Source organism: Mytilus edulis, chromosome 10 (assembly GCF_963676685.1).
Source record: "Mytilus edulis chromosome 10, xbMytEdul2.2, whole genome shotgun sequence".
In the NCBI taxonomy this organism is placed as follows: Eukaryota; Metazoa; Mollusca; class Bivalvia; order Mytilida; family Mytilidae; genus Mytilus; species Mytilus edulis.
In genome coordinates, this window is record NC_092353.1 from 6,604,494 (window position 1) to 6,632,202 (window position 27,709).

Genomic DNA, 27,709 nt, shown 5'->3' on the forward strand with positions numbered 1-27,709 from the left:
AATATTTGTCGTAATTATATAACGTATTCCTAATATTAGATATTTCTACCTTTTTCATGCAATACTATCCATAAAAAGTTTCTAAATATGTCAATATTTATGGTTATATTTTAGTGTTTGACTAGACAATTTGATCTTTTACATTATTGTTATGCATGTTTTATCTAGTGGTCTAAAGATATTATCCGATCGACTGACTGTCTTGTTATGGATATTTAGATAGTTTTTTAAATGATTTCTCTTTTTTTTTACAATAAAATGACATGACCAGCAAAGTTTATACACAGCTACTTTTGCATAGGTACTATTTCTGTACTAAAAATCTGTAGGACTGGAAATTTACTTTCAATATTCAGTACTATTTTGTTACTTTAAAATTATTGTAATATTTAGGTAACTGTTTTTTTTTACAGTACTTAATTTGTACTTGAAATTTAGGTACTACAGACTTTTGGTTACTACCGTTACATTTTCAGAATTTTGAAAGTTTTTCTGTGTAGTTTATCTTTCAAAATGCAAATCTTGTTATGAAAATGTAGTTTATTTTATGGTTAAGGTAACGCCATTGATATCATTCTTTGCTGGCCGGAACGACATTTGTGTTACTGATTACAACCAACCACTATCATCTGATTTGTTATTGAATAAGCATTCATTTTTACCTTACGTTATTGTTAACTTTTTAGTTGTATTTTGTTAAATGCTTAACTTAAAGAATACGCGTGTTTCATCTATTTTTTTCAGTTGATTCGGTTTTCATTTATTCTTTCTTAATGTTTGCGAAATTATTTTTTATGTAGGGCTTCTTTGTCTGATTAATGTTGTGTCTATTCTCCTTTAAATGTGACATTTATTTGTCCCTCCATTGCAACATTGAGATTAGTTTGCGAAGTTGATTGTGATCACTTCAGACAAACACTTTTTTCTATGCATGCATTCGTTTTCAGTTACCCCAAAATAAAAATGATCATTCGAGATTACATGTTAACTAACCGTTCTAATCGAATGTCAGATTTATGAAAACGTTTTGGATTTGACACCACATATGAGCTTGTAATTAGTTTTTGCAGCCATTCGATGTTTGATTGGAGTTTTTGAACCAAACAGTTGTTCATTAATGCAGAAACAATATTCATCTCAATCGGCATTGGCAACGCAAATGTCACATGATACCGTTTTTAATTCACATGTAACGTTAACATCTTATTCGGTCTTTCAAAAATACCCATTATGTCCTTGTAGATATAGATATTATTTGGAAGAAGGGATTCTAAGTTAAACGTCTCTTTGATTTCTCCCTCTTCTGTTTTAGATTGTATTAACTATCATCTTTTATTGAAGAATTGCCAAATAGTTTCATTTTGAGATCTTGTCATTAGTTTTTAGATATGAAACAAAACATGCTTTACCACACATGAATTTTAAAGCAGATTAAAAAGATGTTTATTTGTGTATGATATTCGTTTGTATATTGCCTTGGCTTAAAATACATTGTATTTTAACAAAAAATCTAAGTTCCTTGGATAGTGGATGTGTTCTGATTGATATATTAGTCTTAGATACATAGTTTATTTTATTATTTGCTATTTGATTCGAATCCAGATGTCAGTCTCTGCGAGTACTCACATATCTTTACATTATGTCTTTTATTTAAGGGATTTATAAATATCATGAACATCCGGTCTGTGGTGATTTTGTTTAATGTCTTTCTGCTTTGTATAGATCTGACAAATTTAGCCGTGTTCAACTTATTTCATGTTTTATGCTGTCCCACCACTGTCCCAGGTTGTACAAGGGTTGAGCGCTCACAAGCATGTTTATACCCGCCAAATTCCTTATGTTCCTGTCCCGAGTCACGAGCCAGTAGTTCAGTAGGTTTTGGTGATTCATGTCTGTCATATATGTTTTTCTTACATTGTATTTTTTATAATTGTATCCATGGAGTTGTCAGTTTATTTTCAATCTATTAGTTTGACATTCCCTCTGGTATCTTTCGTCCCTCTTTTATGCCGTTGTAATTAGTTGTTTTCAATTAATTCATATCGGGGCACTTTTTGGCCAACTGTATGGCTTATATTTTTTTCTCATTGTTAAGGGCCGTACTTTGCCTATTCGAATTTGGGTTGATACATTTAGTTGTCTCATTAGAAATCTTCTACATCAAAAACTGAATTGGTCTTCGATCTGAATATACAGTATATGATACCATCTAGAGAATACTTTGGAGTTCAAAACCTTTACAAGCATATTCCAAATCAATACATAAATTCCATAATTTCCCTCCATCTGTCGACCAATGACTCGTTTTTGTCTAATAAAGATATGAATATTCTGAAATGTCCAAGCGTCTTTTCAACAATTTAAGGAAAGCTTGCACAGTCTGTTTAATGTTTGAGCCTTACAGAGTTAATGTAATACGTTGACGATAGAAACCAATAATTTAAAACCAGAGTTATAAGAATTAGAAAATTACTCTTCCATCATTGAAAAATACTCTAAAAACAAAATACTATCAATCAGACAATTTTCTCTAATTTGTATTTTATTTTATTTCTGTGCATTCATAAATATATCCTCTACAATTTCTATCTCTTTACTCTTGGCATATTCATTTGTATCATAAAGTCTATATTTTTCAAATTTAAATAATTATAAGAGACTAAACTATGTTATATTTTGTATTGGAAAGCTTGAAGTTTGCTTTCTATATGATAGTACATTTAAAAGCCAGAAGAAAAAAAATCTATTTCATATCACTTATTTCAATACTACAACTTTCTTCACAGCTTTGCTGTGAAATCGGAGAAGCATATCCCTGATCATTGAAAAGTAAATAAACAACTTTGGCAAATAATGCACTAATAGGCTTTTTTTATTATTAGGCTCAAAATCAAACCCAAATGAGTTGCTGTTACGTGACATTTGTTGCTGTATTAACAACTCTTTTTCAGTCATTTGGTACATTTTTTTATATCCAGTTTAAAAGACAGATCATATATAAACTAAAGTTATATATTTTATTAATAGTGTCATCATAAAAGAAATCGCATCGTCATCTACAATATCATTGATGAACATTATGCCTTTCATGTACCAAGATATGTAACAAAAACTCTTATTGACATCTCTGATGACAGTGTTAAACAAAACAGATTCTTTTCTCACATAAAATGCAACGGCTTAAATATCTTCGTAAAAGGTTTTCAAGCAGATCAAACTTATTTATATAAAAAAAGCTGCTTTTAAATTTAAAAAACTCAATCTTCATCTACAACATAATAGTAAATAAAAAAACGTTTCAGCTTGTTATTGCTCTTTTTCTTCTCTTCAATCGAGTTTTTATCGTCTTCAGCAGCTGCCATAATGCAACACAGACATGTTAATGCAATGATGCCTAAAAGAAGTACTGCGGACCAGAAGGACAACCACCAACTCCAACCCACAGTATAACCTTCTGTCCAAACTATTATTGTTGAAGCAATATTCAATATCTCTAAAAAAAAAAAATACAATTAGACACTTAAAATAAAAAACGTATTATAGTGATGGCTGGATATCTGTGTCTGTAATTTATACGGATTATCCTCGGTATAAAAATTATATTATAATGTAATTCACATAGTAAAATTATCATATTCGTCTGTATGGACCTGTGAATCGGAAGCACGCTGGTTTTTTTTTTTTTATTTCATATACAGTATATCGCACTTAATTGCAAATTGACTTTCATAATTGATCGCACCGAGAACTGGATAATATTTCATTTTTTTCATTCTGGTCAAATGTTTTGTTATATAAATGATCGTTATAAATTTCTGTAAAAATAGATCTGCATGATTAGATAAAATATTTGATTTATATTTGAAGATATTTGAGATTTTCGATGCAAATGTATTTGAGAAGAAAAATGAAAAACCGAAATTACAAAATAGTTCTTACTAATAGATAAACATAATTATTGTCCTCGTGTGTTCAGCTTATTAATTTGTTTACAATTATTTTCAGAGCATGGTTCATTATTGAAGAATAAACCATGCACACTGTTTTAAGTGCATTACATACATGTGTCTTTCTATGGTGTGATGTTATACTACTGTTTTAGAAAAGGAAGAATGTTTGGTACCATAAAAAGGCCTACTAATCCCACTGCAATTGTTTGCACCTGTCATAAGTCAGGAATCTGATGTTCAATGGTTGTCGTTTGTTTATGTGGTTCATTAGTGTTTCTCGTTTCTCGTGTTTTATATAGATTAGACCGTTGGTTTTCACGTTTGAATGGTTTTACGCTAGTAATATGTTGGGACCCTTTGTAGCTTGCTGTTCGTTGTGAGCCTAGGCTCAATGTTGAAGACTGTACCTTGACCTATAATGGTTTATTTTTATAAATTGTGACTTGGATGGAGAGTTGTCTCATTGGCACCTTTACCACATCTTCCTATATCTATATTCATCTTTTTGCATTTACCAAATTTCTATGATGTAAATTTTGACATATCCTAGTATTTAGTATACCTGTAAGTGTAAACAATATCATTGCCCACGCCTTCCATCCTTGTTTTAGTTCCTTGTCGACTGTAGCAATAACAAGTATTGCTAGAACCAATACAAAAATGTTCACAAGTATTATTGCTACTGCCAATCCAAACACTCTTTTATCTATAACTAGAATATATATGGTCGTCACGCAACAGTAAATGAATAAATGTTCAATTAATTCACTGCAGTCAGTGCAGTGTATATTTTCTCAAGTATCAATTAACACTTAAATTGACATATTTGACCTAAATACGACAACCGTTCATGTTGGCTGTTCAAACTCCTTCCTCTGCAAAATTACAGTGCCAGTCATGGGTTTCTTTACAATAAAAAAAGGGAGGTTCATAGAAGAACCTACACAAACGATCTATACTTATACACATCGAACATAGAAATTAATTGTCTTAACCAGAATCGAAATAATTGATGCAAGCTATACTGTATTGTAGTTTTAACATGGGAAGGAATTATATTCGTGATTATTTATGCCCGAGCGATAGTGAGGGCTAAACTAACGTCATCAATTATTTCTTAAATAAAATGCACAGGTACATTGAATAAAGACTTGATAACAATCGTGTTTTCATAATACTAGCTAAAATGTAATAATAAGTATTGAATGCTTCTTTTTGTAACTTCACAGAGCGTTTACCGCGTGCACATTTTTAGGCGCTGCAGACAAAATATACTTCGGTCAACGCTTTTACACCCTAATGAAGTAACAAAAAGAAGCATTCAATTCTTAATTGAAAATTTAAATGACCTGAATCTTGTAGTGGTTTGACACGAAATGGAACTTACTGGAGCTGGAGAATCCCACTCATCGGGAGCGCCATTCTTAGAAATCCACCCGAAGGTCAGGGTGATACATACGTTAAGGTGATACACGTCCATATCAATCATATATATTCAAATATGTTTGGTTAGTTTGTACCTAGTGTGTCATAGATCCGAAAATTTACTGGAGCAGAGCATCCATGAATTTAACGTATTTGTCTGGCGAACATTCCTTGAAAATCATTAACCCCTTTTTAAAAGAAAGCTTTGAAAATTTGTAACGACGTGTCATACATATTTCTACCATGTTGATAGGCTTTTGCACACAGAATAGTACAAGAATGTACAACAAACGGAACTAGAGGAAGAAAATAAAGTACAAAAAGAAGAAATCATACATCGCCAAAATTACGAGGTCAGTTTGACAAGTAAATGTTTGCAAAAAAAATTAAAACAACGGGTATCTCATTCGCAGTATGCAACGACAACAAATCACAAAACACACGGTCGCATTTAGTGTAAGATCCAACCTACTGGAGTGGGGTGCTCATTTTCGCCATATCTTTCCATATTTTTTCAGTTTATGTTCAGGTCCTTATGTTTTTGAAGTATACTGATATTTCTATATATATGAAGATAACTTCAAATGCAAAATATTCTTAGCTTTAAAACGTGTTTTGTCAACGGGGGACACATATTCGCCGTTGTTACACATCTATTTAAAACCAAATAACTGCAGCTTTAACAATATGTATCAAATAAATTTCATTAAAGATGAATAGCAGACATTTTATAAAGGTGTAAAAAGAACCTGAAATTTAGGGCAATCAGTCAAGGAATTAATAAAGAAATACTTCTTTTAAATCGTTTTTTTTTTCATTCAGGAAAATGGCTGAAAATCGTTGTCCGTTTTTCGGTCCTTTTCTCGAGCTTTACAAGTAATTCACAAACCCATCAATTTAAAAAGTTACAGTGTGTACATGTACATACATGTATAATATAAAAAAAAAAAAAATTATAAATTAACAAGGCTGTCAGGAACTGTAAACTTTGTTTTCACAAGCATTGAATATCCAACTGAACGGTATGTCAAATAGTCTTTGGTGGAAATATTATATTTAAGTTGATTATTTGGTCCTATATGTAGATCTAGGTATGAACAAATTATCAGAGAAAATAGAATTGACATTTTTTACGGAATTTATTGATATATTACCTCCGACTTTCACTGACTAATTATAAAAAAGAAGCTGTGGTATGATTACCAACGAGACAACTGTTCACAAGAAACCAAAATGACACATACATTAGGGTCATCGTACGGCCTTTAACAATGAGTAAAGCCATTACCGCATAGTCAGCTATAAAAGGCCCCGATATAAGACGGGCACCAGTTGTTCATCTCTGGGACTTCACTAGTTTTAAAACACCAATTAAACAATCTATGTAAAATATAATACAATTCTGGTTACATAAAACATCAGCTGGAATATTATCTACACCAGAGGCTTTGCCTCTTTTGCTTTTACATACGACATTAAAAACCTCTTCAAAAGAAATTTCTTCTGTTAAAAGAAAGTCGCTTTCTGTCAAAACGGCAGGGCTATGATCGACTGGAATGTTCCTATCCGTAGTAACCTAGTTACCTGTTTGATTAAGTAGATCGGCATAGTCAGATTTCCACTTTACCAAAACATCATCAACATTTAAAGATACATTACCATTTGCGTCTACAACTTCCATTGGTATTAAAGTTTTGCGTTCCGAAGCAATTCCTATCTTACCTATCTTCTTCCAAAACGTTTGTTGATCAGTTTTTGATTCCAACAATAATGCTTGCTGCAATGTGTACCAGTACTTACGTTTTGCTTTTTGAACCTCACGATCGAAAACCCTTCGTTTTGACACAAAACTGGACTTTAACTCAACACAAGACACACGAGACAATTTGCCCTTTTTCCATAACTTTTCTGCACAACACATATCATTAAAAAATACACTTAAATTATCATTCCACCAAGGTTTTTTAATTCTCTTTCTCTAATTATAATACGTACTATCAGACATGACAATTACTTTTGAATGCAATTTCTGATTCATTTCTTCGCTGACACTAGCACAAAAATCAGTATAAACTTGATCAATATTACATTGGGATACTTCATTTGTTTCAAGACCATTGATAGTATCTAAAAGTCGTAAATGTATATCATCGCCGTGACAAAAATTTGAAGGTATGTTTTTTACATCAAACTTAATAAATTCAAAACTACGCTTTCCTGAGGTATGACACGACGGTAATGAGGCACTGATATTTTTAAACTCACAATGCAACAAAGAATGGTCGGGTATTGATCTCGCATCCAACCCAGTCATATTAAGCTTAGATTTTATAATTAAGTCCGAAGCTCTAATAACTTTGAAGTCTTGAAAAAATGAAGATTTTCATAGCTAGTAATACAATAATCAACAACCGATTGACCCTTTGATGAAACACATGTGTAGTCATTGTTTGTACCAACTCTACCGTTCAACATACAACAATTGCTACTTGTTAAAAAATCAATAAATGTAGTACAGTAACTATTACGTGTAAAATCTATAGCGCTTCTCATATTTATACAATCGACTCCAGGAATGTAATCATACTCATCGCCACATCTACTATTAAATTCTCCACAAATATAAAATAAACCATTTTGGAATTCATAAACTTGTGAAATTAATGTGTCAAAAAATAGTTCCTTGTCTACTTGACTAGTAGAGTGATCAGGTGGAAGATAGCAAACACATATATTAAATCTAAAATTTGACAGCCTGTGATGCAGGTACAACCATAAATACCTTCAAAAGATTGGTCTAAAATACCAATATCAAAAATTTCAGTTAAATAATCTTTAATTAAAAAACCAACACCACCTGACCCACACTTTGCGTTTTTATGGATGCCATTTCTGTTATGACCAAACCATTTAAAATCATTCAGTACTTCATCTTTCTTTAGATGAGTTTCAGCTATAAACAGTTTCCGGGACAAGTTTGCAATTCCGCTAAGTGCAAAAGTTGTCACCTTAATTTTTGGAGTTAAATCAAAATGAAGTTGATAATTTGGTTTGTACTGGTTCCCTGATATTTGTCCTAAAAAAAATTGGCTCTAGTACCACTGTTGAAAAAGTTATGCCCCTTTTTTCAACAATTTCCTCAGAGGAAAAGTAGTTTTCCTCAAGGGAAATCAAATTTCCCTAAAGGAAAAAGATTTTTCCTCAAGGGAAAAAGATTTCCCTTAGGGAATTTGCTGCATAAATATTTCCTTTGAGGAAATTCTAATTCCTTTGAGGAAATTCTTTTTCTTTTGAGGAAATTTGCGGCTTCAAATTTTCCTTTGTATGTCTGCTTCGACATCAATATTTGGAGATTTGTTTTTTGTTGGTGCACTTTTTTTCTGGATGTTTTGCCGATTCGTCAGTCTGCTTCTTTGCCATTTTACTTACAGGTACTTTAATAACTTCAGATGCTATTATGGGGGAAGGTGTGCCACTAGCGCCACTACAATGTTTGCGTTTATTACTATTCTCAGTGTGACCATTTTCAACGGAGATAGACTCATCATTATCATTATAAATATAATATAGATATCACCTCACTCGTATCTAGGTCTACCGATTTCATTGTGTTGTAATAAGTGTCTTATTTAATCTTCTGATCATCTAAGGGTACGCTACGGGCAACAGAGTCCAAAGTCCAATACCAAATTACTCCGTATAAATCCTTTACGACAGTAAACACTTAAATTCCTAGTGAGTTATGTTCATCTGTGGTGTATGTAATGTTTATAATATGTGACAAAGAAAAGATTTTTGTCAAAAGTCAAAAATATTCAAAACTCACATACGACGAAGATAATCCTCCTGTCACAATATCCATAACTTTTCAAATATTAAAATGCAGTTTTAAGAGTTATTTCAACTAAAACAATCGGAGCTCAAAACATTACAACCATATGCAAGGGCTATAACTCTATTTTCCTCTTATGTAGACGAAACGCGCGTCTGGCGTATTATATTATAATCCTGGTACCTTTGATAACTAATTACAACAATATAAAACACGAAAATATCTTCGCGGATTATTCAATGTGAAGAGTCAAAAATTAGTTTTATGGTTCAATAAAATCAAAATAGATAATAGCCATTCATTAATTACAACAATACAAAACACGAAAATATCTAGAAAACATAAAAGTCGTTGTTCAGATGTTGTCTAATGGAATGAAGGAGTTCAATGTTGCAAGGGAATAATTCGAACTCATTGATTCCGTACTAATGTGATTTTGAATTTAACCCGTCAGCTAGAGATTGGTTGCACATTTGTTAGTCATGTGCACCCATATAAAAGGAAACGAATGTCAACATTAAAAGTGAAATGAGAGTCAAACTAAAAGCAATCTATCTTATACAGGTAAAACGATAATTACCTCATTTCAACCTATAATATGAAATAGACAAATTTAGAACAATCCAATCGCACGAGGTCAGTATCTATTTGTATTTCGGGTTATCTTACCGTCGGCAGTATTCAGCGGTCATCTCGGCAATTATTTAGAGGTCGTCTCAACTATAATTTTCATGAAATGATGATATGTGTTATCGAGCACATGCATTGTTCAATGTTTATTTTAGAATTATTGAAAATTTGAATGTGCGTTTTAATACGTTATACGTCAAATATGAGAATTTGAGTCAAATCGATGAACATGATTTTTACAGTTTTATATACCCTTTTAAAGGTTTCTCGTCGTTTGAATAAAGAAATAGATAGATTAAGAATGTTATCATTTTATTCATGATACATTTTACAATCTTAATCTACAACATAATGATAAATATAAAAAGTATGTCCGCTCTACTCTCCACAGATCGATAAAAAGCAACAAACTAAGGCACATCCAATGATGATTATAAAAATGGCAGCGGACCAGGAAAACAACCAGCAACTCCAACCACTGTTAACGCCGAATGGAAATTCCCAAACTAATAGTATAGACGCAATATTCATTATCTCTACAAATATATTAAAACAGAAATAAGAAAAAGAAAAAAAGTACATAGATATGTATGTGAGTAATATATAAATATTTACACACCTGTATGAAATGTATATTATTTAGTACTAAAATCATGATATGCGGCTTGAGGAATCTGAAAGAAAACTTTTCCTTTATATTTTATAAAATAAACAACGCACTGCTTTGCAAATTCACTTTCATAACTGATCCTGACCGATAGAACCAAGTTCAATTTTATATAATGATATGTTTTTGTTTTAGATCAACGTAACGAATTTCTTCGGGAAAATATTATGTGTTGCGATTCCGAAGCAGAAGTTCATGAAACAAAAACTATGTAATGAGTCGAAATTTTAAATAACTTCAACTATAAATACATATAGTATATATTTTATGCCGTTTATTCTTATCATAATATGGTCACTATTTGAGGACACTGTTTCATGTTGTATACTATATCATACACATTATGTAGAGTTTCCAGTAAGTAATCTATTATTGCATCATAGACACATGTATGTACATCTTTTAGTAGGTCTACATTATCAAATTTCTATAAAACGTATTCTCTGACACAACCATAATTCTTGTATGTCCTCTAAAATAATGATTTTAAGATTTGGTAAACATGCACTGTTATCAGAAATTAAAGACATTTATTACAATGTATATACAATTGTGTACTACGCAGTATAAAACACAAGTATTTAAATGTATGTGTAATATAATCAATGGCAATTGTTCTGTATCAAGTTTTCGTGATGATGTTGATATCAGTTACCGTATGTCAACCATAAATGTATCAAACCCTATGTATTAAGTCATAATAAAAATTCTTCGATGTATCGGTTAGTTGATTCTTGGTAATGATTTAGCAATGTTCAAAAACAGAAGCGAAGCCGAGGTTTTTAAATAAATTTTTTTTTATGTGTAACCAATTTAGAAATATTTCTTATATAGATTAGACCGTTGGTGTTCCCGTTCGATTGCTTTTATACTTAGTCTAGCAATTTTTTGGGCCCTTTGCAGCTTGCTGTTCGGTGTAAGCTAAAGCTCCGTATCGACGGCCGTACCTTGACCTATAATTGTTTCCTTATATTAATTGTTATTTGGATGGAAAGTTTTCTCATTGGCACTCATACCACATCTTCCTATATCTATAGAACACTCAGCTTTTACATAAGTTTACCTGTTGTTGCAAACATAAGCATTGCTCCTGTCTTCATCGATTTTGCATAATCCTTGTATGCATGAGCCAGAACAAGGATCGTTAAAACCAATACAATAATGTTCCCAACAATTATGCCTACTGACAATCCAAAAACTTTACTGTCAATTACTGAAAATAGAAAGGTTCATGATCATTATTACATACTTTCTTTCAAATCAATTCTTTGCTGCATAAGCTAAATTCTTTTAAATTTTGGGTGAACAGGCTTGAAAACCACGAACTACATGTACCACCCCCTCCCCCATTCCTCCTAATTCCTTCTAAAATCGGGATAGGTTTAATTACACATCAAAATGACATTCTATAAGACGGTGTAAGTTGTAAATTTATAGCAGAAATGTTACAAGAACGTAGGGTTTCAGTGGTGGCCCATGCTTTATTTCTTGATGATAAACAACGTAGGAAAATGGTAACAATAAATGAAAGTAGGCATGCCAGCATTTTATTACAGCCGAACATAAGTGGGAAGTCATGGTGTTAAAATGTATTCAGTTTCTTCACTTAATGGATAGGGCAAATAAATACATTTAGTTTTTTTTCTACAAATTTTTAGATATCAATTGAATTGTCTCCATGGATCTTTGATTCTAATTCTAAATGTGTTGCAAGCGAGTTTAATACGACACCCCGTATCGGTCATTTTTTATGGTGGCCGTGAAATTGTGCAGTCTTTCATTTCAGATGATTTTCGAGATTTTTAGCATCATTGTGTGTGTTAATTTTTTTAGCCTTTCCTTGTTAACGACATCTGGAAGGTTTGTACATTCACATAAAATGTGGTGTTGAGCGCTGTAAAGTATATGCGATGAAGATACGTATATTGTCCAGCACTCTAGATATACCGATAAGACCCGGTCACATCAGATCGTACGATTTTTTGTCGTGGAAGATGTATAAAATTGTCGTGGCACTGTCTTGCAAAATGTCAATTCCTACAAGAAGGTGACATCTCCCGAAACGAAAGCTTATTTTTATAAGCTAGAGTTAGAGGAGAGGATAAGGTCTCTGCGCAATGCTAGGCGGTGTTGTCGTAGAAGTTAGAAAATAAAGTACAGGTTCCAGCCCCGGCGTCGGGGAGGAAGTTACGAATCGAATCTACTCTAACAGATCTAACATTGTTGGGTTGATGTTAATACGAGTTGTATATACAGAATGTACACAGCCATGTACATGTATCACAATTACTGCTGGTGATCGGATGGCTAAATCTGTTGTAGAGTTGTCACTGGCTCAGACGTACTTATAAATATAGTTATTGTCTGTGACTGTATCTTACAATTTGTAGGATCCTTTAATATAGATAATTTAGCTGATCTGTAAAAATAACATCTCCATGCCTTATATCAAGTACTGTAGTACGACGCTAGATTAAAACTGAAGTGGAAAGGTAACATCCGGCCACCAAAAGCCCCATTTTATGAAGCCCAGGTGGTCGTGTGGTCTAGCGGGACGGCTACAGTGCAGGCGATTTGGTGTCACGATATATCAGTAGCATGGGTTCGAATCCCTGCGAGGGGAGAACAAAAAAATTGCGAAAGCAAGTTTACAGATCTAAAATTGTTGGGTTGATGTTTAGACGAGTTATATATATGTTACAGTAAATAGGTGAAATTAGGAATTACATGTAATTACTAAAATTTAGGAATTACAGGTAATTCCCGATGCACTTAGTTAATACAAGTAATTCCTTAAACGGCCCAGTTATTACCAGTAATTACTAAATTTAAAATGAATATTTACACCTATTTACTGACTGCTAAAACAACCATAACTTTTGATCACCTGACCATAATACAACATTGTTTTATCTGTGTAATACTAACTTGACGATCAGTTAGTACTCTTAAAATTTTGAATGGTTGATATGTATAAAAAATATCTTGAATAAATATGGACTTTCAAATATTTGGCTAAATCAGAGTAATTTTAGTTTTAATCCAAAATGGTTTAAGTTGAGCATTATAATACAGATAATTTTTGACCAACTTCAGCAGACATGGAAATCAGAAATGGAAAATTCTCCCAAAACATTATGTCTTAACTTTTTACAGAACTCTTTGAATTTGAAGAATATTTAGACTTATTACCTTATAAAGATAAGATAACGTTATGTAGGTTAAGAACTGGAATGAACTGTTATGTGCATTAGCTTCGAGATATATAAAAAAAAATATCTTTTTTTTGTTGTTAAATCATTTATAAAAATGATATTGTAAAATTATAATTCACTGTTAGCAGCCATTCTGGTTTTATTTTGTTAAATTAGCTGAGAAACAAGGTTGATGAGTTGTGCACTTGCAAGTGAATATTTGGACCTCATTGAATACGTATTCATGTGACCTTCAAATCAACCCCTAGCTGGAGATGGGTTATCGATGTATATAGCTATTAAAATTGTAAGGGTTTTTGCAGAACAAATAGTCTCGGCTACTTTTGCTGTTAATCGCAGGCTCAACAAAAATGAGGAAAAAATATTAAAATTTTCCTCTAAATACTATCTGTTGACTAGTACTGTAAGAAGCTTCAGTCAAAATTGGGTAAAAATCCAGGATGATTTATAAAATCTAATGTTTTAAAAACTTTAACTACAGAGTGTATGTAATGTTAACTGGGACAAAACTAGTCCATTTATAAGTAATATACGAAAAAAAGGATTTTTTTTTCAAACTTTACTTTTGGATATTATTTTATGATCATAAACATTTAGCTTCTGTCCAAGTTTGGTAGAAATCCAGGATATTTGGAGAAAGTTTTTTTTTAAGTTTTGAACCACAGTGCATGATGGAGATTTTAGTTTGATTTTGGATAGATATCATTGTCTTGCATACATATATTTACGGAGTTTCAAAACCTATAAAACAACCATTTTCCAGTTTCAATTCACAAACACTAAAGAGTATGCACTTTGGATGTGCATTATATTCCTACATTCTTAAGTTAGCGCCCTTAAAATCCCTACCCCTTTACTTTCTTATTTGGTATCTTGAATTATGTTTTTAATTTTAAAACAAAAACATCAAGTTAGTAAATAGCTGTAAAAATGACAAAAAAAATCAGTGATTACCAGTAATCACTGAAACAACTAGTAAATACATGTAATTACTAAATTGGCTAGTAATTACAGGTATTTACTGAAGTGTTTAGTAATTACATGTAATTCCTAATTTCACCTATTTACTGTAACATATATATATATCATAATCGAGCGTCTTTGATAAGATGATAACTTTTGTAATGGTTTTGATTTTAGAAATAAAAAGTATGCAAGACATTAAAAGAAAAAAAAAGTAACCTTCAGCTGACATTGTTTCTAGTACAATCTCATTTCGAATAACGGACTTTCATTAATGTAAATTCAATCGACCCTTCGTGCCTCTGTTGTTAACGTGTAAAATAACATTTGTCTGTATGTCCGTTTCAAATGGGTTTCCTCATCTCGCCAACAAACGAAAGGGGGGGGGGGAGGGGGCTCGTGTAACAGTATAGACTTTCCGTTCTTCCGTCCGTCTTTACACGATACACCTTTGATAAAAGAGGGATGAAATATACCAGTCAGGCATTCAAACTCATAAATCGAAAATAAACAACGCAATAGTTAAAAAAAAGACAAACTAACAAAAATAGTACACAAATAGATATAGATGGATGTGGTATGAGTGTCAATGATAAAACTATTCATCCAAGTCACAATTTATAAGTAAACCATTATAAGTCGAGGTACGGTACGGAGCCTAAGCTCTCAACGAACAGCAAGCTATAAAGGGCCCCAAAAATTACTAGTGTAAAACCACTCAAACGGGACATAGAATAAGCAACTCGAACCAAACAAAAACTGGGGATGATCTCAGATGCACCAAAAGGCTAAACAGATCCTGTTCGGCATGTAGCACCCGTCGTGTTACTCATATTAGTGCCGTTAAACCTGGTAATAAGACTAGTTCAGTAGTCACATTCGTGAAAACTGAACGGGATTGGGAACATATCCGCTATCATCTGTAAAAAATATCTGATATTCCATATAAAACGGTCAACAAACTCCTGATCTGGAGTCTGTAACGTTTACGAAGGGTTGATTACAACTTCACCATTTCGAACTCTTGATTGGACTTAATTATAAAAAAAACCTTCCTTGTGATAACACTCTAGACTCAACATCGTTTTAGGATTTTGTTCAAACTTAGTAATACTTAGTCCAGATTAAAATCTCCCTGTTTATTTTCAAGGTCTAGGCACATACTCAACCCGTGTGCATATGTAGAACCCAATTCACTTTCAAGTTCATAAGTCAAAGGTAAATTGACCACTAAGTACCACTAAGTGTGACATCATAAAATAAACACAATTTTAAAAGACATACAACGCCGAGAAAAAAAGAAATGTAAAAAAAATCAAAATAGTTCACACCTTACCGGATAGCTCGAACGGACGCCTAACGGATAACTATTTTTCAATCCGTTCATGACCGTAACACGTCCGTTCTTATCCGTTAGACGTCCGTCCATATCCGTTGCATGTCCGTTTATCGCACGTTTTATCCGTCGACGTTCTTTCTGTCCGGTGGAAAATTTGAGCATGTTCAAAACTTTCCGTTGAACGTCCGTTAGACGTCCGTTTTGTACGGTACTCGTCCGTTTCGTTTCCGTTTTGTATCCGTTACGTGTCCGTTATGCATCCGTTGGAGGTCTGGAAGATAAATTCACCAACGATTTTCAACCGGACGTTTAACGGATAAAACGGATGTTGGACGGATGAGAAACGGACTCCTACCGGGCGTATAACGGATAAAACGGATGTTGAACGGACCTGAAACGGATAAATGCCAATTGAAAATTTCGCGTCAGAAATGCCAATTATTGGTATGTCAGATTTCTTAAGGTTCATGAATTCTTATTATTCATAATCGATCTTAACGTATAGGCACGTCTTCACAATCAACAGCTCTTGTTCAGGCCAGACACTGCCCTTTGGTGGTATTATGAACACCCAACCAAAACCAGTTACACAGAAACATTATGAATGTTTATGCGATTTACATGTATTATTATTGTCACCTTTTATTTTTTTTGTATATCTTGTTTATCCGTTTTATCCTATACGCTTCCGTTAGGTGTCCGTTTTATGCGGTACTCGTCAGTTGGATGTACGTTCGACATCCGTTCTGTCCGGTACGTATTCGTTTCTTGTACGTTGCATATCCGGTACATCCGTCACACGTCCGTTTTATTCAGTCAGTACATCAACGGACGCCCAACGGATAACAATTTTGTCAACGGACAACTTTTATTTTCATCCGTTAGGCGTCCCTTAGTGCTATCCGGTAAGGTGTGACCGAGGCATTAAGGTGTGACCGAGGCTTAACCCGTCTATTGGCACTCATATCACATCTTATATCTATACAGAGCAATTGATTTTCAATACATATGTATCTGTATTACATCCCCGCGGCTCCGTAAATGTTATATCCTATTTGCTATATGATTTATACGTGTACAGCCAAACGTCGAAAACAAATATGTGTATCTACATTTGATAAATTTTAGTAAATTTTATAAGTAAGTTTGTTGTTACTGTGGTTAGACAACGCTATCCAGTCCTGGTTGTACATGAATTGGATTTTGAACACATAATCATATAATAATTCACCTGCTATAAAAGTATACTCATCGCGCAAAACGTTTTTACATGTTGAATTATTGCCATAACATATAGATTTTTCTCGGTACTCCATTGGTTTAATTGACTTCTGAAAACTGATATTTACTTCGATAGTGGTCCTCAGTGAATAACAGTTTTTTCAAAGAAAATAAAAAAAACATTAATTACATCATCACAAATCATTATTTGTTTAAGATATTAAACAGTTAAGATCATTAATTTGGTATAAGGCCAATACTATAGTACCAGCGTTCCCTCAATGACTTATAACCCGCCAGCAGCGACATGAACTCATCGGTAACAAAAGTTAAACAGCAAACTCATTCAAAAACACTCTTTGAAGAGACATGTTCTTGCGTTTAATTGCAATATGAATATATAACTAAATACTAGACCTATATTATGATGATATCAACTTCTTGTAACTTTTAATTACATATTTAGCATACTGCTTGATATTTTAGCTTACGGTTTGTTAGTCTACATTTCCCGTCGTCGTCACATCCATAAAATAATCCTTGGTAAAAACATGTCTTGTTTTCTGTAGTAGTAATGTTAAGATCTGTATTATCCACACACTGTATATCCCAATATGGAGAGAAGAAGCCAACTAATTGCAACAGAAATATGACGGAAAATAAATATGTGAAGACAAAAAACCTTGTACCGATGCTGGACATTGTACTATTTCGTTATGATTACGGATATTTAACAGAAAGTTGGTTTCAGCTTCACCAAGCAAGACTCCGCGTCATTCCCGATAGTACACTCTGTACATAATCCTAACACCCGATTCGCCATTTGAAATTAATACAATTACTGTCTGAGATATAAAAACCAGGAAGAATTTGATTTGTAAAGAATGTCATCTTGTATTGCAAAAATACAATCGTGACTAAGTGAAATTTTTAAATGTTAATAGAAGATAGAAATATGTATTAGATACAATACACAGGTAACAAAGAATATACCGGTAACAGTTTTTCTGCACGAGTAGTCAGCTTCAGGTCAAGACCTTGACCTGACTACTAATGCAGACAATCTAAACGGCATGTTGTTTCCTCTTTGGTTTTTTTTTTGTTACTTCTGTAAATGTCTCTGACTTGTACGACGTTTCAATAAAGTAGTAGTATATTTTACAAGACTTAAAATTTGAGAAACCCAAATGACCATTAAGCAGTAAATGTAAGTTATATTTTAAACACATGTTTCATTTCCCTTCAATCGAGAGTTTAAAAAAGAAACAGAATCAAATTAATTTTATAAAAAAAAAAATATTTCAAGAAAAAGATGAATATTGTACACATTTGAGACATTTTAAAATGCAACTTCATAAAAAAGAATATAGTAAAGAAATATTTTAGTAAGCTAACGTTTGATTTTAATGGAGGAAACGGAAAGGCGGAAAGGGGGAGGGGCTAAATTGTTTTTAAGATAAACGGGCTATGGTATTTTAATGAAAAAATGCAGGATGTGCCATTTCATGTATTACACGAACACTTTTTATTTTATATCATTTTTTTTTATTGATAGGATCAATCGTGCATTGGTCAGTTGATATACAGGGATTTTATCTTTTGATACGATTTTATCTTTATTTACATATTTTCTGTCTTTTTTATTGAAATATAAAAGTCGATATCATCATTTCTTTACTTTTAGCATTCTATAAAATACTATTCATGTCCATATATTGAAGAAAATATATTTAATAACCGATTTGTTTGCTTCATAAAGTGGTCGGTATATTCTTTTCTGAGTACATTAATTATTTAGTTTTCCAAAGCCATTACCCAAACATATAGTTTTTTGAAATTATGACTATACGGCATTCGAAAAATCATGGAAAATGTAGAACATTAAATTGTCATCTGCCTGACAATAGCAATATTTATTTATTAAAATTTGGGATCAAACTATCCTTTTTAGGAGAAAATCATCCCCCCGCTTTTGAAGTTAATAGGCTAATCCCTTGGTGCACTGATATGAATAGTATTTTTAATGGAATTGTTTGAAAAAATATTGATTCTAACGTAAATATTTTATTAAAAAAAAAAGAATCAAATATTTCGGTAAAACCAAAAAGTTCAAATCTAATTGAAAGTTAAAGTGCCCATGAACTCACTGATCATGCACGAGTGATTCTATTAATAAAAAGTGTCCGTGTTACAACTAAAAAGAGTCCGTGTATCATCTAAAAAGAGTCTGTCTAACACCCGTTAATGTACTGTTTTTTTTTCTATAGCGCTGCGGGGGGCAAAGTCGTACAAATGCTTAATTTCTTAATTTAAGATACATTATCCAGTTTATCGATGTATCACGAGTTCCAAAATTTTTTTTTTTTTTTTGTAAGTTTCAACAGGAACCACCTTACTTCTGAAACAAATATAAAATTATGTATATGAAAAAAAACTAGAAACTCTTAATAACTTGTACTGAAACCGCTTTGCCCGCGGGCATAATACACTTTATTCTCGTACAGTACTACCCCAGTCCCACTAGCCATATATTGATACATCTATGTTATCTCTGCTATCGTTCACTAAAATATCGTCATTGAGCTTTATGGACCAGCAATAGGTTGTAATTTAGGTTGGATTGGTCGGTCCGACATCTCTGCTTGATCAGGATTCGTTACTTTGCTCCCTCTGCCTCTACATCAACTCCTACCACCATGTCCACATGTTCTGGTAAAATTTGGTGGCATGACTGTATTGTTTCTGAGAAATCTACGACTTAATCAGAAATAGAAGGAATTGAACTGTATTGATATGGAACACGATGTTGACGTTATTGCTGAGAACGTAGTAAGATCACGCTATGAACGTAGTATAATCGTGGTAAGAACGTGTTATAATCGCAGTAAGATCGTGTTGCAATCGGATAACTCGTGGTATAGTTGTAGTGAGAACGTGAAGAGCGTAGAAAGATCTTGATAAGCGTAGTGAGGTCGCAGAATAAGCGCGGTGAGAACGTGGTATAATCGTAGCGGGATCTTTGTAGAAGCGTAGAGAGGACGTAGTAGCATCGTGAAAGCAACGAAAATTTACATTTTCATGCCGCTCATACCGCGACCTCACCACGATCTAAATTTATTTTAGATCGCGGTGAGCGTGGTGCGATCGTGGTCTAGTGGGACTGGGGCTTACGTCAATTAATACATAGATTTTTCATGCCACCAAAATCTTCTAGAACACGTGGGCTTGGTGTTAGTGGTTGATGTAGTGGCAGAGGGATCTCTGAAAGTAACGAATCCTGATCAAGCAGAGATTTCGGACCGACCATTCCAACCTAAATTACAAGCTTTTGCTTGTCCATAAAGCTCAAATGACGATATTTTAGTGAACGATAGCAGAGATGACACAGATGTGCCAATAGATATATGAAGATGTGGTATGAGTGCCAATGAGACAACTCTCCATCCAAGTAACAATTTATAAAAGTAAACCATTATAAGCCAAGGTACAGCCTTCAACACGGAGCCTTGGCTCACACCGAACAGCAAGCTATGAAGTGCCCCAAAAATTACTAGTGTAAAACCAATCAAACGGGAAATCCATCAGTCTAATCTATATAAACGAGAAGCATGGTTGAGCCGTAAGAGAAATGGACAAGAACTACATACAGACAAACAAAACCTTGAGATATATAATATATGTGAAAATGACAATGAGAATAATGGTCGTAGTATGAACGTAGTCAGGTCGTAGCAAGAGCGTGATGATGACGTCAAGGGCGTGCTAGAATCGTACTATGGTCTTAAACAGCGTGGTGTAAACGTGGTATAGTCGTAGTGGAAGCGTACTTGGGTCGCGGTGAGAACGTGATGGTCGTAGTGAGGTCGTAAGAACGTCGCTGTGAGATCGTAGCGTCGTCTCTTTGAATAGAATCACGCTCTCGCTACGATGGTACAGCGACCTTTGCGATCTTACTACGACCTTAGTGCGCTCTCACTACGCTTCTATTACGTTCTGATTTCGCCACGACCGCACCACGATTGTTTTGAACATGTTCAAAGTTGGCCACGCTCATCACGATCTTGAAGACTTCACCACGACACCGCTACGACCTTCCTGCGATCTACACGATCGTACTACGATCATCAAAATTTGCATTTTTTTCACAGATCGTAGTGCGATCATGGCCTAGTGGGACTGCGGTATAAGATAAGAAAGGAGGTGGCTTTTATTGAGAACCGTTCAACACCGATTTTGTTCATTAGACGTAAAAAGATTCCAATGTCAGCATGCCAGTTTAGTCTTATATGCATTCTTTATTTATTGGTTATTGTTGGCTTAGAACAAGCTGGCAGTAACTGCGAGTACTCTCAGATCTGTATGTGCCTGTTCCAAGTGAGGAGCATGTAACTAAGTAGTCGTTGTTTGTTGCTCTGTGTTACATATTTGTTTTTCTTTCTTTTTTGTGCTTTGCTCATTGTTGAAGGCTTTACGGTGATCAAAAGTTGTAATTTTGGTGTCATTTAATATTTTGTGAAGAGTTGTTTCATTTGCGATCATACCCCATCTTCGCTTTTGTATGTATTTGTTTTATTAACTATATTTCATACTGTCAAGTGAAGACTTTTTTTAAACTTCCTTGTGTCATTCATGGGAAACCTGTGTCGCCCACTTTCCCCGAATACTATAGTACATTGACTTTGGAAAGTCCTAGTTTTGGACTGGGGAACCCCACAATTTATTCAGAACAAAACGTGTATTGTTCAAATGTCATCCAATTTGAAAATATCAATTACACGAATCTTTTTTTGCATCCTGACCTAAAAAGTAATATATCAAATATATTTTGTGTAATAATATTTATTTGTTTATTAAAACTTTTAATTATCACCACTTTGTTATGACTTGAAGTGTTTGGCATATTAATATTTTATACAGTAATATACTTAAAATTTCCAACTATATATTCACGGTACAAGGTCAAAGTTCATGGACCAGGAAGTAAACTTATTGAATTGAAAAATTTCGCGGAAGACGATTATTTCATTTTTTGATCCTGAGGATATATAACTAAATTAAATATACAAGCAAGGTGTGCTGTCTCCTTATTAAAGTCATAATATACCGGTACAATTACAATAACAATATTCAACGAAGCACAACCGTCGTCTGATTTTAGCTTAATTTAAAGGGAGCATTCAAGGTTCAGATTTGGATATCTGTGTCAAATATGGTAATAAATACGTTCTACTTTTAAAAGCTGGTAGTAAATCCCTATATTAATCGCTTCCTTTTACAAAGTAACGCCTGAGATTTTTCATTAGCTGTTGTAAATTTATTGACAAATTGGTTTGTTTGTGGAACTGAACTATAATATATGTCTAAAAGTACAAAATGTATATTGTACTTTACGAACGTTTACGGTGGTACTTTCTTCATCTTCTGCTTATGGCTGATTTATATGCAATATTCTCCTATGTATTATAGTAGAGGACGAACAGGTTTTCTCTCAGCTAGCTAATACATGTATATATAAGAATATGTGGTATGAGTGCCAATGAGACAACTCTCCATAAGTTTATTTCAGCGCATGCTAGCAAACATTTGTTTCACTACAAATTTTTGGGTTTTTTTAAACTTCTTTTATTATCGGCAAGAGACAAAAACAAACAAACGACACACAAATAAACATTGTCATGCACTTTAAGTATATATTTTATATTTTCTTAAGTAAAATGTACAAAAATGAAAGCATTATTTTTATGAAAATTGAAATGAATTATATAGTTGTCTTTTTTGGAACAATTTTAAATAAAAAACTGTCAGACAACATGTTTAATCCCGCCACATTCTGTATTATATGTATGCACCTGTCCCAAGTCAGGAGCCTAAAATTCAGTGGTTGTCGTTTGTTAATGTGTTACATATTTGTTTTTCGTTCATTTTTTATACATAGATAAAGTCGTCAGTTTGCTCGTTTGAATTGATTTACATTGTCTTTTCGGGGCCTTTGAAGGCCGTACGGTGGCCTATAATTGTTAGTTTCGGTGTCATTTTGGTTTCTTGTGGAGAGTTGACTCATTGGCAATCATACCACATCTTCTTTTTTATATTGATATAAGAGTTATTGTCCTTTTTTTTCAATTTGTTTCTTATTTGCCTATTATCTTGAAAATTATAAACATAAAGAAGAAACCTAAAGATAATCACTTAACATGACCAGTTCTAAAAATAGCATACATGATAGAAAGTATCAACTCTTTATAAATAGACGTTATTGCCCTTTGATTACGAATTTTAACTCTCTTTTTTGCCTTTGCCAATTTCTCTTATATTTTTTAAAGATAAAGGTAGAAAAATTTATGAGGAAGACAAGAATTGTAATTTATCAAAATTCCTAGAATTGACGATCTACTTTTATTAGAAGCTATTCCTCATTAACGATGAGTTTACCATCGTTAGTTTAAAGTATTTATCTTCATAAATCGTTTTTCAGAAAACATTCTTTTTATGTAACGTCGTGTAGTAGGAACATCGTGCTCAACGTTTATCTTCTCTTATTTCTTATTTTAATAATGTATCGTCCTCATGAAACAGGGCGGGAGATAAATCAAGGGAATATTTATTACACATATTTCGTTGAAATAAAACATGCTTTCTTTAATTCAATATGAATGGTTCAATCGACTTCAACAACATAATAGTAAATAAAATAACGTTTGTGGCTATCGTCTTCATCATCTCCATAGAGTGACATACAGAAACACAGGCATGTCAACGCAATAATGCCTATAAGAATGGCTGCGGACCATGAAGAAGCCCAACAACTCCAACCCATAGTATAACCTTCCGTCCAAACGATGATAGTCGAAGCAATATTCATTATCTCTACAAAATTAAATGGAAATCGTTAAATAAAAAAAAGAAGAATTATAAATTGGTATCAGAATGGTTATATTTGTTTAAAATTTATAAATACTAGCCTTTCTGTAAAAGGTACTATTAGTTACATAGTGTGAACCCCATATGGAATTTACTGACCCTGTATATATCATATTAGGTCACTAGCACACTATGTAATGAATTTATCTCACCGACTATCTTTATACTAGAGTTGTCTCATTTGCTATCATAACACATCTTCTTATTTCTATATTAAAGTGTTTAAGTGTTTAATTTTAAGAACCTTCCTCAATTGGTCTGCACTAAAAAAAAACTAATGTAAACGATAACTATTTATTATCAACAACCTTGATAAAACAACATTAAATAGAACTTTCAATACTTTTAAATAACCAAACAGTGCCAAAGTCGTAACTTCACTACTAACCGCCGTGTATTGAAATAAGCCCCGCCTCCGTACTAACCTAATAGTAATATGGAATACTAGAACACACCCGTGATATCGCGGGTTCATGACTGATATATAACTTTGCGTATGTCTTATTTTAGTATTGGTATTGTCATCTGATAAAGTCATGCCGATTATAACATGTATAAGGTGCACAGTTTTCTCTGCTTTCAAAATCTTTCTGTTTGAACCCGTCGACCTGGAACCTATCAATTATTGGTAATTTTAATAATTTGGAAAACAAAAGGGCCTGGAATGGAGAATATTTACTCAACAGTATACAGCAAAATTCTAAATATACTGTTTAGAGGTGCGCCTGTCAGATGCGTAACGTACAGATAAGGTAATATGTAACAGGTGAATATACTATTGGTATCAGTGTCGGTCTGTTTGAACCCGTCGACCTGGAACCTATCAATTACTGGCAATATTAATAATTTGGAAAACAAAAGGGCCTGGAATGGAGAATTTTTACTCAACAGTATACAGCAAAATTCTAAATATACTGTTTAGAGGTGCGCCTGTCAGATGCGTAACGTACAGATAAGGTAATATGTAACAGGTGAATATACTATTGGTATCAGTATCGGACTCGATCCGGAACTTCTTAATTATTGGCAATATTAATTACGTTGAAAACAAATGGGCCTAGAGTGGTGTAATTTTTAATCAACACCATTGTACTATATTAGTTATATATAAAGTTGAATTCTTTGATTCATCGTCTTTACGTGATGACGGCTGACAAATTGGACCTCGTAATTTTAGTATTATAGATACACGGTCTACACGAGGTGGTTCTTAACCAATCATATTCTTAGAAATGTATAGAAGTGATATTGATACACTTTTATATTAAGGTATGAACCTAAAAATGGTTATCTCACTGTTTTCCTATATATATATTGCATATAAATTACAACCCACTGTGTCTCATATCTATTCTCATTATAAATCGTATCAAGAAACAAAAATAAAACTCATTCAAAAGATAATATTTAATTATGAAAGTAAGAAGATTACTTGAATTAGCTTAAAGTTGTTTTACGTGAAATATGTAAAAGACTGCCATGTTAACTTTCTATAATAGCTAACCTGTAATAGCAAACAAGAACATTGCTCCTTGCTTCATAGACTTTTTGCTTTCTTCGTATACATGAGCCAGGACAAGTATCAATAGAACCAGTACAATAATGTTCCCAAGAATTATGGCTAGTTCTAATCCAAACACTCTACTGTCTATAACTAGAAAATAAATTGGTTAATTAGGCAATAATATGGTACTGAATACTTACTGAAAACGGACTATAATCACTGCAATATACATCAAGTAAAAACTTCTCTATGATCATGTAAATAGAATATACGTAAAAAGGGTTGTTGAAGGCCGAACAGTGAACTATAATTGTTAATTTAGGTGTCATTTGGTCTCTTGTGGAGAGTTGTCTCATTGGCATTCATGCCACATCTTCTTTTTTTATTTTTATTTAACTGCATGAACAATCAACACATAACTCATCCGTACATAACGGACAAACGAACGAAGAAAAATAACAACGAATTAAAAAAAGGGGGGAGATACCAAAGGGCTAGTTAAACTAAGAAATCGACAATAAACTGACAACGCCATGGCTAAGAAATAGAAAGAGACAAACAGTATTGGTTCACAAGACAAAAAATGGTAATCTAAAGACTAACCAACACTAACCCCACCAAAAACTACGGAAGGGTAAGCAGATCCAGCTCCACATGTGACATCCGTCGTGTAGATCATGATATAACTGATCCGGTAAATAGTCTTACATGTATTCAGCAATTCAAATAGGTGAAAAGGGAAGGTGATTGTAGTTACGACGTAAGGAACATATCTGATATCATCTGTGAAACGGTTTTCCATAACGGTCAACCAGCTCCCGTGAGCGTTCAACCTCCCCCAACCAAGGACTATTCTGTAACAGCATACCAAACTAAATAAAAACCTGTTAAATTTACAATATATCAAATCGACAAAAAGCACAAAGCAATAGTACTATAGTAAATATTAGTTGACGGATTGTCCCCTTGATGACAAATAGTCCGCAATCAGCGTCATTAATTCAGACGGAATACAATGTTTTCATTTCTGTAAACAACAAATAAATACTAAAAAAGGAACAATGTCATTCTATACAGTCAAATGTTCTAAATATTGATAGAATTGCTGATTTGAATTGTTACTCAATTTTTATTATATTCTTTTTTTTGCGGTTTTTAACGCGTTTTTGTTTTGCATATTAAATCTAACAATAAGCTTACTGTCTGTTCCTCTACATTTCCCGCTGTCGCTGCATCCATAAAACAATCCCTGGTAGAAACATGTCTTATTGTTGGAATTAGCAATTGTTGAGGTATAGTTTTTAACACACTGTATATCCCAATTTGGGGAAAAGAAGCCAACTATTTGTAACACAAATATGAAAGAAAAGAACATAATGAATATGAAAAATCCTGTCCCCATGTTGGCCTTTGTTAAGTAGCTCGATATTATTACGTTTGTTTTAAACAGAAAATTGTTTTTATGGAGGAAATCTTACACTGATATTATCGCACGACCCACGTCCAAAGATTACAATGTAAGAGATTACATTTGAACATATATGTATTTGTATATTTTTCAACTATTTTACAGTCAGTATCGTGAAAAGAACAAGATAATTGATCAAATGTTTGAGTATTCAGTGACAGATGTGTATCGCCTGTTGTTTCTTATTATATGGTACAGACATTGCAATGTCTACGTTTTTGGTATGCGAAACCTTACGGATTACTCAGAACAATACTTAAAATATGTCAGGCGCAAATTTCATGTCCTGGAGAAAAATCTGGACAAGTTTGGTGTTCTTCTGACGTGACGTTTTCAATTGATTACCGACATACAAGAGAAACAAAGATGACGGACGCTGGCGACACAGAATTGATCTCTTTGTGTCGACAAGTCACCAGTCAGGAGCCTGTGAATGAACGATTGTTTTTTTTTCTGTTTCTTACTTTTTTGTTTTTTGTTTGTTGTTTTGCATAGTTTTTTTCCTTATGATTTTCCGTCGCACCACTGTCTCAGCCTAAATGAGAGTTTGCATAAAGGCAAGAGCCTGTTAATC

General features: G+C 33.2%; 1 protein-coding gene and 2 long non-coding RNA genes across 3 annotated transcripts; all 3 read right to left on the reverse strand.

The window, feature by feature from the left end:
• Positions 1-2,842: 2,842 nt before the first annotated feature.
• LOC139493247 (uncharacterized) lies at positions 2,843-9,327 on the reverse strand. The gene is made up of 3 exons (XR_011656955.1): positions 9,202-9,327; positions 4,513-4,662; positions 2,843-3,493 (listed from the first exon to the last, which is right to left on the reverse strand). It is a non-coding gene; the product is annotated as an uncharacterized lncRNA (long non-coding RNA).
• Positions 9,328-10,132: 805 nt separating this feature from the next.
• LOC139493248 (uncharacterized) lies at positions 10,133-18,119 on the reverse strand. Its single transcript, XR_011656956.1, has 3 exons — positions 17,734-18,119; positions 11,568-11,717; positions 10,133-10,373 (listed from the first exon to the last, which is right to left on the reverse strand). It is a non-coding gene; the product is annotated as an uncharacterized lncRNA (long non-coding RNA).
• A 5,708-nt stretch (positions 18,120-23,827) lies between these two features.
• LOC139493249 (uncharacterized) lies at positions 23,828-27,126 on the reverse strand. Its single transcript, XM_071281477.1, has 3 exons — positions 26,868-27,126; positions 25,668-25,817; positions 23,828-24,109 (listed from the first exon to the last, which is right to left on the reverse strand). The coding sequence occupies exons 1-3, from the start codon at positions 27,067-27,069 to the stop codon at positions 23,901-23,903; spliced, it is 561 nt and encodes a 186-aa protein (XP_071137578.1). The 5' UTR covers positions 27,070-27,126; the 3' UTR covers positions 23,828-23,900.
• Between the last annotated feature and the right edge of the window lie 583 nt (positions 27,127-27,709).

Coding starts and splice junctions, on each gene's coding strand:
- LOC139493249 (XM_071281477.1), bottom strand. CDS start 27,069: ATGGGGACAGGATTTTTCATATTCATTATGTTCTTTTCTTTCATATTT. Junction 25,818..26,867: donor GAAATGTAGAGGAACAGACA/GTAAGCTTATTG, acceptor TTTATTTTCTAG/TTATAGACAGTAGAGTGTTT. Junction 24,110..25,667: donor GTTCTTGTTTGCTATTACAG/GTTAGCTATTAT, acceptor TTAATTTTGTAG/AGATAATGAATATTGCTTCG.